The sequence below is a fragment of the Tasmannia lanceolata genome, unplaced genomic scaffold, assembly GCF_043159265.1.
Source record: "Tasmannia lanceolata isolate RefF3 unplaced genomic scaffold, GAP_Taslan_0.1 ptg000006l, whole genome shotgun sequence".
Lineage (NCBI taxonomy): Eukaryota > Viridiplantae > Streptophyta > Magnoliopsida > Canellales > Winteraceae > Tasmannia > Tasmannia lanceolata.
Window position 1 is genome coordinate 13,218,951 of NW_027518683.1, and position 18,701 is coordinate 13,237,651.

General features: G+C 37.8%; 1 protein-coding gene across 4 annotated transcripts in view; it reads right to left on the reverse strand.

Moving 5' to 3' along the window:
• Window positions 1–1,617: 1,617 nt before the first annotated feature.
• Window positions 1,618–18,701, reverse strand: part of LOC143879775 (P-loop containing nucleoside triphosphate hydrolases superfamily protein) — a 38,873-nt gene continuing 21,789 nt past the window's right edge. For all 4 annotated transcript variants that reach the window (XM_077382337.1, XM_077382341.1, XM_077382340.1 and 1 more), the window contains exons 10-16: window positions 17,278–17,457; window positions 15,809–15,904; window positions 9,725–9,865; window positions 2,930–3,012; window positions 2,791–2,828; window positions 2,472–2,686; window positions 1,618–1,883 (exon numbers count right to left, since the gene is read on the reverse strand). In XM_077382337.1, the coding sequence (XP_077238452.1) occupies window positions 1,779–1,883; window positions 2,472–2,686; window positions 2,791–2,828; window positions 2,930–3,012; window positions 9,725–9,865; window positions 15,809–15,904; window positions 17,278–17,457 (858 nt within the window). In that variant the 3' untranslated portion in view covers window positions 1,618–1,778. The remainder of the gene's footprint in view (window positions 1,884–2,471; window positions 2,687–2,790; window positions 2,829–2,929; window positions 3,013–9,724; window positions 9,866–15,808; window positions 15,905–17,277; window positions 17,458–18,701) is intronic.

Below are 18,701 nucleotides of genomic sequence, written 5' to 3' on the forward strand. Positions count from 1 at the left end.
ACCCATTGAGGGTGGTCTTGGGAAGAAAAGGGGTCGAATATATTACTTCACTCCAGATTTTCTTTCTGTAATGGTGGGTCCCACTACGGACAAACTGTGTAGAAAAATCTCATCCACTCAATTATTCTATCCAATTCAATCGGTAGACTTGTTTCTTCTTGAATGTGGACCATTGCCTTCTCTCTATCTCTGTCACCCGTCCATTTGTAGGCCACAAATTTGATGGTTAAGAATTCGTACCCATGAAGATATTTGGGGGACAGCTAATCCATCACGATGCTCGCCATATGGACGGTCAGGATCACCAACTTAGACATTTCGTTTGATAAACCTTTTCTCTGTCCTCTTTCTCAAATCGAAAGGCATAGATTTCTACAGTCGCACATAATATGGGGGGAATGAGATACTCTCCCCCCTTTTAGGCTGTGCGTCAAAAATCATTTCCATAGGATGTTCGTAGCCCTCCGATCATGATGATTAAGAGAAAGGATGGAGGGTCTGAGATGAGTCAGACAAACCTAACAGTTGTTGGGGAGTAATTCAAATGATAAGTTTGGCACTTAAAATGCAAATTTGATGGAATGATAAGTTTGGTGATTGGGTGACGTTGATCCAATGTGGAGTCCACATCAAATTAGTATGATCCAAGCCGCTCATCCAATGGGTGGTAGCTCACATGAAATTAGAATGATCGAAGCCCTTCATTAACAGGCCTTGCCATCCAACTGAGATGAGTAGAAAAATCGTAGTCATGTTAGATAAGTGCGCATGGAGTAAGTTTAGCATTGTATAATATAAGGTGTTTTCACATCACGTTGTCTGTAATTAAGGATCAGATCATGCCGAGTTCGTGTTAATAATGTAACAAAAACATAGAGGGATAGCATTGAGTGTGGTCTACCCCCTGCCCCCCCAACCACACTTTTCTTTCTCACTTATGTTCCTGCCTTTAGGCTATGTTTAGTTGCACTTAGCTGCCTTGTAGAGTAGTTCATTATGTGTAGTGGGTTCCTATTTCTTGTAGTGTAGAGTAGTGGTTAGTATTTGGTTTTCAACTAGAGTGGTTTCGTGGTGAGGAGTGTCATTACCAAAATAGAGGGAAATAAAAGAGAGAAAGAGAGGAGTGCTAAATCCCAAAATTCTACTAGCTTTTTCAAACTGTTTGGTGGTGGACAAAATGTCGTATCACATAGGCAAACGAGGGATAGCCGAGGTAAGTAGTCTCATAGCAAGCAGTCTCCTAGCTTGAATTAAAACATGCCAACAAACACCACCAAGTAGATACTCATAAACAAAAAGGTTAGATGATGTGGTGCCCCAAGCCAACCAAAACATGAGAAATTTTGCAATCTCTATGGAATCTTGTAGTTGCATATGAAATCAATCAATTTAGACATTTTCCTACTTACAAGAAGGTAGAGAAATGATTCACCACATTCCCCGTACAACTCATACATCACTTTTATAGTATATACTGCAACAGAGAGTTCAAAATCTGTTAATACATGCTGAGTGCTATGTCCTAATATTGAAATCAGTTTTAAAAGCGTTGACTTGTCAATGAGCTAAGTGGCACACCAAAGACGTTCAAAATCACATATAAAAGTGTTAGTGAACTGAATCAAGCAGCACAACAAAGATATTACTCAATAATTTATCACTAACATTTGACTACAAAACTGTGGGGTTTTATACCCTGATGGTTTTTCTTTTCAGATGCATCAAACCCTGGTTTCCAAGATCAAATAATATATATGGGATTACAGTGATATAAGGATTCAGACGGAACGTCTGGCCTTTTTCTTATGTTTGTTGCGGTGGTCTGCGCCTCCCTCTTTACCCTCCTTCCTTTTCATCCCACCTTTGTGAGATTTCTTTCGTGTCTGGACCACATTCATGCAGAAACAAATGACATGGAGTAAGAAATCATAATCCTAGAGTGAAATTCATATGAGACTATAAAAGTTTGTTTATGATAAAGGTAAAATCGGGATTAAAACAGATGGGTGGAAAGACAACAAACAGATGGTAAAAGCTTCTTGTTGTTCTTTATGTCATGAGAAACAACTATCATCTACAAATTTTGGTATCACTCCAATGCTTTCTATCGAGGAAAAGCTCCATTGAACATAAATAAGGGAAAAAGATAATAAGTTCCTGACTCTTGCGAAGATGAAAAATCCAGTCATTTTATCCTCACAAAGATCAATTTCAGTACATTATTATGATGAAAACAACAGTAAGGTCCCCATTCTTTGCAGAGGACGTCAATCATTTTACAAGAGGTTCAGGCATATTTTCCTTAATAATAACAAAAAGTAGAGGTGATTACAGATGCAAGAAACATGACTAAAGAAATAACAAAGATCCATCCCTTCAATTGCTAGAGTTAAAGGGAGAGCATAGTAGTTAAAACCAGAAATTTAAATGGCATTGGAGATTCAGGAGAAAGAGAAAATATGTGTGCGCACCTCGGCGGAGAAAGTCTTGAGTGGATCTCTACTTCTACCGATTCTTCTATTTGGCACCATGCGACGATTTGATCCAGTTTTTCCCATTGCAGCTCTAGCGAGCTTCACAATCTTGCTCGCTTCCTGTGTTGTTGGGTCCAAAAGGTAATCGGGTACGACACGTAAATGAGACGGAGGTGGCTTCTTGCTCAATACCTTGTCATGCTTTAATAAATCTGCCCAATCAACAAGCCCCACTTATTAGAATTCACGTCTGTGGAAATCACACACACAGGAAAATTCAGCACAAAGAAATGCATCTTCAAGTAAAACCCATTACCCAAGTCCCTTGGATTATCTTCAAAATGAGCTTTCAACCTAATCAACACGATTGAATTTTTTCAGTAAAACAGGAGAGAAAAGCTCTTAAGCTATGTGTACCACAACCAATGGTCAAGCGACAATTGAGCAATACTCACTTCTCGGAATTAAGAATTTCATTCCTCAGATCCTGAGCCCGTGATTCTCTTATAGCAACTTTTGTGACGCTTTTTGCAACATCCTGTAACCAAACTCATTAATGAAGTTTCCTTTTAGATTTTCCAAGTTTGAGATTTAAACAACTAGATTTCATGTAATCAGGGTTCCACTTTCTCTCTACTCATTAAACAAAAGTTCCAAAATATTGCAAAATAAAATTAATGATTCCCCATTACAAAATCCCAAAAGGTGTATTTTTCATGAAACAATCAAGGGTTAGTCCTTCTCATGTATATCTAGGGTCTTAAGTGAGTAAAATAGACTCAGAAATTCCAGAATTATACATGAAAGCAACACTCCCGGCACATAACAAATCTGAATATCTATGCAAGTACTGAAGGCACTAACACTTTCCAGCCCCACTTAATTTTCTTTAACAGAAGGACTCATAAAATCTCATCAATTTCAGCCGACTGCTTCAGCATCTAATTTTTAGGCTCTCAAATCTCTTCCAGACAAGCTCTAATGCGATTGTTTGTAATGTCTGAGAGCTCTAATAACTGAGAAAGAGAAGGCAGTAGGGGACGGTCGGCGGTCGCAGTAAAAATAAGTAGTGGATTTACAAGTGTCTCATCAGTATGGATACGAGTGTCGGAATCCAACACGGGTATCGAGTGTTGGATTCGACAAACCTCAAAAATAACGATTCGTGTTTCACCAAAATAATTTAATCAACGTTCAAAATTTGTTTTTTTACAGAATAATATGGTTATAACAAGAAATATATTAAAAATTTAAATAGATTAGGTAAATATAACATTTTATTTCCATTTAAGAAACTTACTAGAGGATGGGTAAAACTCAAAACCTTAGGTAATTATAAAGTTGTGGAAGTGGTATTTAGAAAAATAAATAAATAAAGAGATCTAGAAGTGTCTCAAAGAATCCTGAAGTATTGGAATCCGAGCGTGTCCGGCATGGATTCTTCGCCCAATTAGAAGAATCCATGTAACATGGCTGCAAATACTGGAAAGAAGCAGTGGAGAGTCGTGTCTTGCAGCGATAAACCATATTCCCCATCAATCCACAAGGGAGCAAGAGCAATAGAGAACAAACTGGAGAATTGTTGTCATGGCTTCCATAAAAATTAATCTCAAATGGAGAGGTCAGAGCATAATTTGGCAGGTGGAGAGCCTAATAGGCCACACACAAACTGATCCAATCTTTCAAAAACAGCAAAGAGATGTAGTGAAACAAGAAAGTAGCATTGATTTTTCCATAATGTCAGCCATGATCCCTTCGAACACTCCAATCAAACTTTATCTTCTGGAAATCTTATGGTTTTCTCCATCCATAATTCCCCATTTGATACAAGAGAAGCAAGTGGACGAAAGAGAAAAGCGAGATCATTAGAAACCACAAATTTCTACAAATTCTACATTTTCGCCCAACATTTCGCAAAATTATGAGGTCATTGCAATCAATGACAGAAATAAGTCCAAGTTCATTCAGAAAACAGCTAAGCCAGAAAATGGGAGTCGTTGTTTAACCGTCCTGAGTCATAGAGCATGCAAATCTCATCCTCTACAATATTTCATTTAAAACTTTCTGTATTATAGGAATTCTATTCACTAAAACTTTCCAAGTGAAAGCAACCCAATGTGTAGCCGTAGTAGATTCAATATGGAGCTTGTGTCATACATAAGTCATAACCATCTCAAAGACGGATTAAGAACTAGGAATTCACTAGTTACTTATTAAAAAAATAAGACTTTTTTCATTTCATAATATGTAATAAAAAAATCCTAGACTTTTTTTTCATCTGTATTGTTTCAGCTCTATTGGCCCTTTCTTCGTATCCTTTCAAGACCCTCTCGATCTTCGTTTCTTCAATGAATTTATCCCTACCATTCAAAAAAATAAATAAATCCTAGAAAATCATATGCCCTTGAGATGTCATTTGGTTATAACATCCCTACATACAAGCAGCTGCCTACCCTATCAAAGCCACTATTGCCGGAAACACCCCTAGGTGGGGAGCACGTTTCCGAAGCGGGAAACAGCACGATTCCCAAAATGTGGGGAAGCGTCTTTCCGAAATGTGGGAAGCGCGTTTTCCAATTCCTAGGATTCTTGTTTCTGTGTTTTGGGCAGCGTGTATTGATTTTTTGGGGATTCGCATTTTGGTTTTGGAAATGGCATTTAATAATAATACAAAGGCGTTCTTTTGTAACAGGAGAAACACGTTTAGAAGTCCAAAATACTGATTCCCTTCTTTTTTAAAAGTTTTACTTTTCAATGAAGATAATAGTTTTCTAATTTTTTATTTTTTTTGAAAAGTAGCAGATTTCATTAATAAGAGGGCGACTGAGTAAGTACACCCCAAGAGAACATACAAGAAAGACCATAAATACAGAGCCGGAAGAGAATAAAGAGAAAAGAGAACACCCCACTTATAGGGGAAGGAAATAAAAAAGCTCTAGACTCTGCTTGTCTACTCCCTCCCTGTCTAATCTATCCGCAATCCCATTTGCCGATCTTCTTACATGCATAAAGGATAAGGAGACACCTCTCTGTCTATATCGATCTCATCAAAGAATTGAGCGAATCTCCAAGGGGGAACCGAAGAACCTCTAAGCCATCTGATGACATTAAGAGAGGCTCCCTCTATTATAACTCTATCCAAGTAATCCCTTTGGAGAAGAATGATCCCCTGGTGAACAGCTCTAACTTCCGCTTCACTTGCATCCGAAACCCAATAGGCCCAAAAAAATCCCAAATGACTTCACCCCTGGAATCCCTTAGAACACCACCTATACCAACTGACCCAGATTTTTAAATATTAACTTAATTAATTACATGTCTATATTACAGGAAATGTAGAAGGAAGAGGACTAGAAGGAGGATGAAGTGAACATGCTTTTGACCCTAAGGGAAAGAAAAAGATAATATCTTTATATTTTATCAGACTTGATAAATGATGTAATTAGGAGATGAATGCTTTTAGATTTGGATGTTATTTATGATGGCTGGATTAAAATTGGTTAAAACACAGACTCGGAAGCGAAGGATGTTTTCGGAAACCGGAAGGGGCGATTGGTTCTGCACCAAATGTGGCTACCATAACTTCAGATGGCGGAGAAATTGTCGATGTTGCAAGTATGGGTGGAGAAAAGATAGATCAAGGCGGCCCTTACCGTCAGGAGATCATATCCCCACATCATCAGGAGAGGGGATTGACGGGGTTTGGCCTGATTCTGGAGACATATCATCTGGGTTGGAGGAAGGAATTCCAACCTTAACCATCTCAGGGAAGGAGGTGGAAGCTCGCACACATCTTTTAAAATCCTGCCTGGTTGGTAGGATACTCAACTCAACTCAACAAAGCCTTTGTCCCAAACTAGTTGGGGTAGGCTAAATGAATCCTTTAGAAAAAATTCATGAAGAAGGTAAAAGGAATCTACCCGGCTCTAATCCTAGTTCTAGTTGGGTTCTTCTACATGGATCATTTTCTTCCATTCTATCCTATCCAAGGTCATGCTCTATGTTATGTTCCTAGCTATCAAGTCTTTCCTCACTGTTTCTACCCAAGTTGTTTTCGGTCTGCCCCTACCTCTTTTACTCCATCAATTTGGCAAGAGTCACCTCTTCTCACTGGAGCATCTAAAGGCCCACGTTGGATATGTCTAAACCATCTTAAGTGGTGCTCTCTCATCTTCTCCTCAATTGGAGCCACCCCCACCTTTTTACGAATGTCTTCATTTTTAATTCTACCTAGCCTTGTGTGGCCGCACATCCATTGAAGCATTCACATCTCCGCTACACTCATCTTATGCACATGCTACTTCTTGGTGGCCCAACATTCTGAGCCGTACAGCATGCCTGGTTGGTAGGATAAAATGGAAAAATTGGGGCCTTGCTGATACATGGAATTGGGCTAAAAATCTATGGAAAATTCCGTCCCTAGCTAAACTGGGCATTCTTGGCCCTAATGAAATTCTCTTTATGTTTGAAAGTGAGGATATGGCATTAAGGATTTTGAAGCTGGAAGAAAAGGCACAAGGCACCTTCCTCCATTCTCTACTAGCGTGGAGCCCGGAACACAATCAAGGGGAAATGGCAGTCTGGGTCAACTTCATCGGGATCCCCCTTCATGCATGGGCAACCTCGACAATGGATGCTTTGGGCAGTCTTTTTGGGAAGGTACTGGAAGTTAGAATGGAAGGAAGCCATGGTCAAGGTATGACCTTTGCATCGGCGCATATTCTCACTTCTGATTGCCACCTAATCAAACCTTTTGACCATATCCGGATACATAATATATGTTTCAAGATAGGAGTAGAAATCCAGGCTCCTTTGCCTCCAAATCGTAGAAGAAGGTACAAAAGCATATTTATAATCCCAAGGAATCTTCGGTCAAGCTCTTCTCTTCCTTGGTGGATCCCCCCTTGGAGCCTCGCCCGGGAACTTTTAACCGGCTGTCGGCCGTTCCTAGTGATCTTGGGGTCGCTCCATCGGTCAGTGGAAGCGGACCCTAGCCCAGAAATCGATCAATGGCGGGGATCTCGGCCAGTGCAGTGTTGGTAGACCTTCCATAATCCATCCGGCCCGCTCTGATGTGCCAGACCCGTGTAATTTGCACGGGCAGTTTTCAAATTTCAAATTTCAAACTCCCCAGTCTATTTGGAACGGGTCTTCCAAGATTATTCCTTTAGAAAATGGTTGTTTTCTGGGTGATGACCCGTCATTATTAAAATCCTCGCAGAAAGTCACTTACCGGATGAAAGTGGATACTATACCTAAGGAACCCGTTCCGCTTACTAAAGATGTTTCTAGTGGGAAGCAGGGTCAATATGGCAGAAGAAATGTTAGGCGCCGAACCTCGGCTCATCTGAGTTGTGTAAATTCAGTCGCCAACATAAAAGCAAATAAGGTGCTTCACACCCTTAGAAGGGGTATTATTGGGCATAATCCGGCCCCAATTACAACTCGTGGAGCACTAAAGATGTGCAAACTCTTAGAACAAATATTTGGCCAACAAGCCTGGAGGAGGATTTCAAACTCTCCTCCTTTTTTTAAGGCCTAGGGTATTACGTGTATTTTGAAACAAGGCGCTCACAGGACGGAAATTATATGAAATTAGTAGTATCTAGACTTTGTATGGGGAAGCGTTTCTCTTGGAAGAAACTAAGTACCTTTTTGCACGGCGACAGCTGGTTTTGTCACCACCTACATTAAATGGGAGGTGGCAATTTCCTCTATAATGAGACCTTCTCGTATACCTTTGTTAGGAAGAAACATAGGGTAGTATTATTTGTTTTACACGTCATTCATACATCGTGGGGCCCATTTATTGACAGTTATGGGCCGTAGTGTATACAATATAGTCTCTTGGGTTTCAAAGGAAAAGTAGAGGAATTCTCATCAGAAAGGATTGAAAAAATGGAGCCAAGCCTATCCACCACCCTGGAAGTTCGCACCTTCAAAAGGAAGAGGATGGAGTTTATAGATTGCTCTTTGTGGAATGAGAATTTGAAGATGATTAAACTCTGGAGGTATGATGAAACCAAAGCCTCTACTGAATCACCCACTCTTAGAGAGATTGTCAAACGCATCATCAAAAGACAATGGCGCCAATTTAAGGAAGATTACATGCAAAATATTGATGAGCTTTTTCCACTAACAGGCACTCACAACGTCAAGGAACTTTGTTTGCCAATTTAGGGAGTGTTTTGAGTCAGTGTAGATATAATTAGGTTTGGTGATTTGATCTCTTTTTGAAGGTTGGGTGTTTTGAGAAAGTAAGGAGAAGAAAAGTCTCTGATGAAGGGGATTCTATTCAGGTGTTGTGGATGCAAAGTATGGAAGGTTTCGGTTCAGACTTTGCAGGTTTTTTAAAGAGTTTTGAAGAAGATCGCACACGTGGAAGTTTTTAAGGAAGTTTTCAAGGAAGGGTTTTCAAGATCTTCGTTAAAGATCGCAAAGTATTTGGTTGTTTTAACAGGGTTTCTTTATGAAGATCTTCTAAGAAGATAGCAGAAATTACACTTTTGTTTCTGTTTTGTATGGTGATTTAGAGTGGATAGTAATGGAGGAAATGACTTGGATCTTTATGTTAGGGACCGGGAGTTAACTCCTAGGCCCTCATACAATGTAATTTCATGAGGGACCCCTGGTCCCTCTCATATGTAATTCTCGTATGATCTATCAATATATTTTGTCATCCTTCAAAAAAATTGGTTACGTTGGTTGGAAACGTGTTTTTAAAGTTTGTCATTTTTTTTTAATTATTTCATGCTTCCCTATCGCTTCCTTTTACGCTTTCCCGTTGCTTCCCTTCACGCTTCCTGTTTCCCACGTTCCCGAGAGCCTTCACTACCCGCACAGACAACCTTGATCAAAGTAGCAGTAATCAATCATAAGCCGATCTGTAGCCACTCAGATATGCCTAAAAAAAATCTGAGGATAATATTTAACCGCACCAACAGTCGGCCATAATTAGAATATTTTTCCATCTCCAACTTTAGAAGCCTACTCATAGAGACCTATCCATACCCGCTGATAGTTTGGAGTTTAAGCATTCATTCTACAAATGCCAAGGGGAATCATATACATGTGAAAAGAAAGGTAATATACCTATGATAGTTTAATTAGCATTTTATCAACCTAGAAGTACTTCATACATGCACAAAGAAACAGTTGTCATTGAGAAGTACATCACTAATTATTATATAAAGCATTAGTATTTACCCCTCTGAAAGAAGAAAGACAAGACAAATAGTACCAATGTTTACCTCAGCTCTATACCGTAAAGACTCCACGGCACCTTTAGCAAGTAAAGGAAATGGAGCAATGAACTTTGGCGAATCCTGGTTCTCATCATCCCCCAAAACATATTTGATTTTTTCAAAAACATTCATTTCATCTGAAGAAACCTATTAATGATTAAAGCAATACCAATATCAGAAAGTTATAAATTCAACTCTCTGAACCATGTACATATTTGTGCCTAAATTAAACTTGTAACAGATACCTTATAATGTACTGTTCAAAAAAAAAAAAAAACACAGATGCCTTATAATACTGTACAATCCGTATAGGTTGAAAACATGAATATCCTCTCACTAATAAAACCAAGTAGCCTTCAACACGGCAATCCACATATTGTTGCCAAAAAACTATCAGCATTCAACATACATGTTTTTTTCTTTTTGTAATTGGAAAGGAAAACTTCATTAAAAAGACAAGTTACAGCTGGGGCAGAGATTGCCCCATACACAAGAATGTCCTTACACTTCCGTTCGCAAGCGAATCAATAATTTCATCCGTGTTGTGAGGGATGTGGAAAAAAGGATAAGAAATTAGAACTGCAAAGATATAAATTTCGTCAATGACTCCTACAAATCTCCACGGGAATGCTGAGGTATTCTTCGCCGATGAGATGATGCTGGAAGAGACACCCTCCATCATAAGGCTACGACCCATGTTAAGGCTGTAACCCAGTCAGCAACATGTGTGTTTCCTGGAATAAGATATAACAATGCTACCTGAGTGATCCCTAGCCTCACTCCCTAGGTACCCGCCTTATCCATGTTGTCAATCAAAACACTGTCAACATTCTGCTTGAGGATATTGAGAGGGGGGAGGAGGTATCCACTTTAGCTTTCTTCTTGTTCTTTCACACTCGATCTTATGATCTCCTCCCATTCAATGGAGGTCTTGGGTGGTGGAGTAACCCTAGAACTACTCCCTACCTATGTCCCGCGAGAATAAGACATTTAATAGCACCCATCAGTTCACTTCTCTCAAAAAATCATATTGTTCCTTTCTGACCATATCCAACTGCGGATAGAGATAATAGCCAAATAACATGTCTTTTTTCTTCAAAAAGGTAGCAGGTCCAGCCCTCTAAAACAGCAAGGACAGCAGGAAGAACCAGGCAGGGGAAGACCCAGGGGATGCCAAACAGATCAAGAATCTGATCCCACACTTCCCTCATGAACTTGCACCAAGGGAAGCGATGTTTGCACAACACACATCTGTTTGCCAAGTGCACAATTTTCCTTTAAGGCTATCGAGGTGTTGATTTTTCCGGGGAGCCACTGCCCAACAAAAGCTTTGGACTTTCGAAGGGGCATCCACTATCCAAACACCAAAGCTCCATCTAATTAAAAGATGAATGGCCATCCTTTACCAAATAAAGGAAAATTAATTGAACGGAAAAGGAGCCTTTCGGGTACGGGGCCCAAATCCTACTATTCGAACAACAAGATGAAACAAAAACATTTTCAAGACAACAAGGAGAGAAATCCCAACTAATTTAGACATGTGCGACAATGTTTCTCAGTAGGTGTTCAACTATGATTTGTGGACACGGAAACGGTGTAGGGCATGACAAACCCCCAAAATTTAGAAACAGGGACACGACTAAAATAGAAAGTACATATAATCATGATTTGTGGACACGGATTTGTGTGTCGAGTTTCGATACGGATATGAGGTGTCTGACGTCACCACAACTAAAAATCTAGAAATGGTGACCCGTCCGTACAGGTACATATAAAATTACTGATTACTATTATAATTTGCAACAATATAAATATTGCATTCATTTAATTAACTAACAAATCTTATGATTAATCAAGTATAATCTAAAACAAACATGAGATAACCAAATAACAATGCATTCTTCAAATTAATCTAGTTCTCTTCCGCCTTTAATATACAATGAGAAAGGGAAACAAATAGGATACATGAGTTAATCAAATAACAATGCATTCATCAATTTAATCAAGTCCTCTTCCGCCTCCAATGTACAGCGAGAGACGGAAACAAATAGGTACAATATATATATATATATATATATATATATATATATATATATATATATATATAATATTGGAAGAGAAAAGAGCAGGTACCTATAGAAAAAAAAAGAAAAAAAAGAGCAGGTACTCCCTGGAGTAGATAACTTATCTACTCCCTAGCCTAAAATAACAGTTGGGGCCACATTGTTTGGGTGATCCAAAGCATTCATTTGATGGCCCCTCACATAGATAGCGTGTGCCCTAAAAATCAGCTCGATAGGATCATCCTAACCCTATGAACTGTGGAGGCAAAAATGGACGTGTATAAACCTGCACAGATCAGTCCATTTTTTGCCTCCACGGTTCATGGGGTTAGGATGATCCTATCGAGCTGATTTTTTGGGCACACCCTATCTATGTGAGGGGCCATCAAATGAATGCTTTGGATCACCCAAACAATGTGGCCCCAACTGTTATTTTAGGCTAGGGAGTAGATAAGTTATCTACTTCAGGGAGTACCTACTCTTTTCTCATATTGGAATAAGGGTTTTTTAGGGTTTTAGATTTGGGAAGGGGATATAACAGGAAATATTAGTTAAAGATGAGCTAAAGGAAGAGTTTGTAATAAAAGAAGAGTTAATAATAAAAGCGGTAACCACAATATCTATCTATATCTATAAAGCTGAATGTGGTAAGCTGGGATGTCGCCACGTGGCACCCCCACTGCATCCCAAAATTTAAAAACGCTTGATAATTATAATTACTGAATAAAAACGCTAGATAAGGACTAAAATGTCTCTTCCTAAAATCGTTCCGCATACCCTGCTGCACGAATTACCTCCTAATGTGGAAACCCTAAGCGTCGCACTAGATTCCTATCCTAAATTAAATTTTAGAGAAAGGAAAGTTACATACGTTTCATATCCCCTTTTGGCGTTTCAGTTTCTTTCCTCTACTCACGATTTTTTGGCGTTTCGTGTTCTTCTCAACGCTTCACTTCCTCTATTTAATGGATGTTAATGATTTCTACCTTGCCCGTGACTGCTTTTTCCCAGCGCTTTCGGTGGTAAGTCTCTATTTCTCTGCCTCTATATCTCTCTCTATGTCAGAAGGTTTTGCTTGATTGTATTTTTTTAGGTCTGTCTATGGTTTGATTTTAATTCTTCATCGACTACATGTTTCTTCAACCACTACATCAGAAGCGTTTGCTTTAGTTTTTGTTTTTAATTTATTTGGTTCATATTTGGTGTTTGTTTTTTAGCGCTTAAAAACCCTGATTTCTCGATTCGTCCTTTTGGATACAGTTTTTCATTTTCTAAAGATATCATATTGTTTTTTCTTTTCCAATTTGATGGAAATGCTCCTCTTTCGTTTATAGTTTTCTCACAAAATGATTGTTTTACTCTATATGACTACCTATTGACATTAACATGTGATTATTTTTTTAAATTATTTAGATCTTTACCTTTGTTTGTAATGCAAGCAGTGTTTATTGTGCATTTTAGTATGCTAAATAGAATCGTTGTAGTTCAAAAACATCTATGGCAGTTGATTATATCAGAGATTAAATTAAAAATAAATTAAAAGAAAACCAGACTTCAAGGCCACCATGAAACATGATCGAAGTGCCAACTTGAAACAGTGAAAATGCCTTGACTTTAAGAACAATTTCTAAGAAAATCTGTAGATAATTCCTCTGATTTTTTTTTGAAGAGCTGAGTGATATTAGGCCTGAGGCGGGTTGCTAAGTACAGGTCTAATACAAGAATTCAAGGAGAGCCTCTTATGGTGCCCGGTTAAACTGTGATGGCAGAATAGTTGTTGTATCACCAGGATCTAAAAAACTAATGGTTTGATCCTGTATTTAGATCTAGGATCTGTTTGATTCAGACATGGCAGCCATCAGTGTCACTCTTATTTTCATTTGAGTAAGTTAGTTCAGTTCTTCTGCATTTTTATGCGTTACATTGTGCTTCTATTTTATACTTGCATTTTTTTGCAGTATTTTTTTGTAAATTCCTTTCTATTTTTGGCTTTAAATTTTGGTTGTATTTTTATTTATTTCATTTTCGCTTTATATTTATTGTTAATTTCTTCCTAATTTGGCATTTATTTTTATTTTTTTTTAATTTCTTTCTATTTTGAGCTTTAAGTCTCACAGTATTTTTATTTATTTCATTTTGGCTATATTTTTATTGTTAATTTCTTCCTAATTTGGGCTTTATTTATATGTTATTGATTTGTTTCAATTTCTTTCCATTGTGGGGTTTACTTTTTTTTAATATCATTCTATTTTGGGATTTATTTTTGTTGTTTTACAGTTTTTTCCTGTATTTTTTTTGTTAATTTCTTTCTATTTTGGGTTTCTTGGCTGTAAATTTACTTATTTTTTGTTGTATTCTATATTTTTATTGTTAATTGCTCCGTGCATCGCACGGGTCTGCAACTAGTTCAATAATAAAATATAATGTCACAACTGACACGGTACAAACACGTATCAACCCGCCAACATTAAGTCGGACATTTCTAAGAATACATTTAAAAGGCTTGAAAGGAGTGTCGACATGTGTGGACACGACACGTGTCAGCAATAAATTCAAAGTGTTTGTTTGCACGTGAGATAATTGTCTCTTCAACATTGCTGCATCTCTTTGCAGTAGACGGTTGAGTTTCCCCGCCTTTTGTTCTGCTATTTCTGTTATATGAGCCTGCTTAGCTCAGAGGTTAGAGCATTGCATTTGTAATGTGATGGCCATCGGTTCGATTTCGATAGTCGGCTTTCTCTATTTGTTCTATTCTTTTTTTATCAGGATTGATAACCTTTCCTTGAGACCAAGGAATATTGAGAAGACCCCCCCTTTTTTTCCTCCAAATGTCGGTTTACAGTTGAACAATGAAAATAGATGGCGAGTGCCTGATCGAACTGATCGGGTCATGTAGGAACAAGGTTCAAATCTCTCGGTCTGTTAGGATGCAAGATACACAGTTACCCCTTGGAAGTCTCAAAAGACAGCAAAATATACCACCAAGATAGATAACTATCTATCACATACCTCTATCTCCCATCTAACCCTTACTGTCTCTCTTTTTCTGAAAGAATCGGGAGACACCCCATTACATACATTCTTGACGGAGTTACCAAAAAGTTCAACTTTTCTTTTTTAAAATATAAGATCTATAACAGAAAAGCCAATCACCTACCCAATCCAATATTGATTGAATGCCTGAGCACTCAGAGCTGGATACCAAGTATCTTCAGTACTTTCCCCAACCCTAATTTGATTCCCCTAGGTTTTCAAACTTCAATATAATTAAGCAATTATGGATGTCTTTCTTGTTTATGCGAGTCTAAGCATGTATTTATGCATATTTTAGCATTTCCAAAAGTTTCATCTTAAAATTTCATCATTTGCAAATGTTTCCACATGTTTCCGTGATTTACAAGATTTCCACCAAAACTTCCAACCAAAACCGAAACTTTCTGTTTCCATGCCGACTGAAACTGAAACTGAAACCGAAATTTAAAAACTCGCCCATAATAAGGAACCCCTTCTGACGCAGCTAACATATAAAGGCTCATATAGACATGGCATAAAGGATCACTATCGAGCCACAAATCCTTGCAAAATTTTCAAGCTTGTCATTTAAAAGACGTAAAGCAATTCCGGCCAAATCAATGGGTAAAGAAGCAATCCGGTAGTTGGAATCAAGTTTTAAATTTCAGTTTCGGTTTCGCCCACAATGGAAATCAAAATATTTCGGTGTAGGTGGAAATTTCAGCTGAAATCTTGTAAATTTCGTGGAAAATTTTTGGTTTCTTTAATGTCGATGGAAATCTTGTAAAAAGGAAATTTCAGTGTAAATTTCAGGGAAATCAAGTAAAAAAACGATTCCATGCGAATTTCGTTTCGGTCTTGGTGGAAATCCGAAATTTTAGCAGAAATATTCTATTTCGGCCGAAATTTAAAACCATGGTTGGTGTTTCTTTCCCAATGGAAATCTCATACAAACACCACCAAAAGTTTTTTTGACTGCCTTGACTATTATCTATGCCTATACATAGAAACTTACAAGAGAAACAGATGCACCAGTGTTATATGCTCTTCCAGTACGTCCAATCCGATGTACATATCCCGCGGGACTTTGAGGCATGTCAAAGTTTATTACCTGTCACAAAAGTCGGTACACATGTTGTGAATAGCAGAAATAACAAATTCACTGCTGGTCAAAAGGAAAGCTGTTTTTTAAAGTACATCACAAAAGACATTCACCTATGAGGGTTTCTGGTGCATTTCATCACAGTAGGAGCAGTGCATATGTACACGGGGCAATGGAATACATTTATACAAATAAAAATAGTGAGTGCATTAAAAGAAAAGAGAGGTTTTAAAGGTGCTCTCTAATCAACTCGGTATAGGGGTCTCAAATGAACCCAAAGCAAAAACATTGCCGGCTGGTCTTCCAATTTTCGTCGGGGTAGTTGGATCATAGGCTCTGTGGCGGGAGGGTCTCAAGTGAATCCAAAGCAAAAATGGGCCAATTTCACCTTGATCAAGTCATAGGATTTTTTTTGTCCGACAAAACTTGAAATTGAGAAGTAGATTAAAAAAGATGAGAGGGCTTCCTGTTGATGATCTTGATCGTATGGCTCTGATGGCATGTAAAACCTAATTATAATTACATCGATCAAAGAAGTTAGGGAGTGGGGAGGAGAGGTTTTTTGTGGAAGACAGAGCCCAATTCATTCTCCATCTAAAAACACATGTTACAGTTCACATATGTAGGGTTTGGTCAACATGACTAAAATACCCCTAATGCTAAAATATGACCACTGCTAACATCAACATGAATGATTCAAACCTAGAAACTGGTTCCAGACAATGGTATGAATAGATAATTCAGCATTAATTATTACTTGACTCCTAAATTTATCAAATATCATTGCTCAAACAAGGATACATGACATTGTATCAGGTCTATGTAGAGGAATTTGCTAAAAGCAAATGTAGAATAATATAAGTAAGACGTAGATAATACATGCGTACAAGAATAAACTACTGTGGTTATTGTACAAGGATTTTAGCCAACATAGATTAAAGAACTTTCAGTTAGAAACAGCAAGCAGCCTACAAGGCTTTGACTGCAACAGGTTTGTAATAGCCATTTATGAGATGTCCATTTGCAGAAAGAGTGAATGGGAATGGCATAAAGATACCAATTAAGTTGGAAGTTCATTGAGCTACAACGGGATTTTTTGGAGGTTTTTTAGAAGTTTATTTTTTTTGGAATCGTAGATTTTTTTTAGATGTTAATTCCCCAATACTAGCAGAAACCTACAAATAGTTTCGTCTCAATTCCTGCGTAAGAATCACCATGTGATGGGACCTTTAGAGTGATAACTACGCTTACAATATAATGAATCCTACACTAGTACCTTACGATACTGTCAACAGCAAGCATGACAATCAGTGGTAGAAAAATAATATGCAATGGGATTCCCACTAAAATGTAAAACCAACACATACTTATCATTTACATACCGTATACACATTTTTGAAGTCGATTCCTCTTACTACTCCAAATTCTGAGTCTAGTTTTTGCCTCACATGTTTTTTAGATTTTCTTGATCCAACAGAAATTTGCCCACTGATCTGTTCCTTCCCTTTTATTTGGCTGTCATCTGTTGCTATTAAATAGTCAAAAAGTCCCGCATTGAACTCCTGAGAAAAAGTAGTAAAACAGAAGGAATAAGAAAGGCATGCAGAATATACATGTGATTATTAACCGCAAAAAATATGATCAATTTAAAAAAATTGCAATCAACAAAATACCACCAGTAAACATATCATGAATTGAACTAAATGAAGCAAACATTATGAACACAAGAATTATAGTAGTATGAACTAATAATTTATGTTTGCACGATCAAATGACCTCCCACATATGGCACCATGCTTTTCTTCTTTTACATTACGAATATACTAAGATATCCAAAATCATCACATCAAAGCAATAACGACAAAGCAATTAACTGGCAAGCTTGCCCATGAAATGATTTGCATCTGTCTTGATATTCCACACATCCAAAATACAGATAAGGTTGATAACTTTCTTTTCCTTTCAGTAATAACAAAACTAAGGAAAGGAAATCACAGAAGGAGAAAAGATTGTCTAACACATAATACATCTCTATTTACACCCACTCTTACCAAATTGTCATCAACCTTATTAGCAAGTTTCCTCACACACACACTGAGAACTGATTCTGTGAATGCTAGATTCTTAAGGAGATGTAAATGCTTCAGCCATTATTTTGCATTGTTGCATAGTCAGAATGAGCAAACTTTTATTCCCTCAATATCTATCCAGATTAGCAGTTAATAGGGGTAAAAATAACTCAAATCCTGGTAGCAAAATGTGGATTAAATGGTCAATATAACAATTACAACAAGGGTCGAGACCACTATAAGCATTAACAAATCAATATGATACGATCCAACCAAGACCTACACCCAAACCCCCCTACTGTCTCCTGCTAAATGTGCCCATAATAACTAATGTCGGCAATTTAAAGAGATGTGAGATCTGGAATGAAATCGTTCAGATCTGTAACACCCTCAATCTGAATGTCTGGCAATAATCAAAACGAGAATAACAGTGTTGCAAGGCTTTGAACTCCCAGTCATAAGTTGAGTAGTTCAACTTGGCACCATTGAGATTTTGACCAAACAATCCAATGGGTCATTGTGCTTGACTGAGAATTGCTCCGATCCCAATTCACCAAAATATCCAACGGGTAATTGGGCTTGACTGAGAATTGCTCCGATCCCAATTCATCAATATGAATCGGTATATAATGAAGTTCCTGACGGGCTCCAATCCTACTTGGCACTGTTGAACTCTTCAAATGACATAAATACTACTACTCTCAACATATGAATAATGGTGCGAATAATAGCATGAA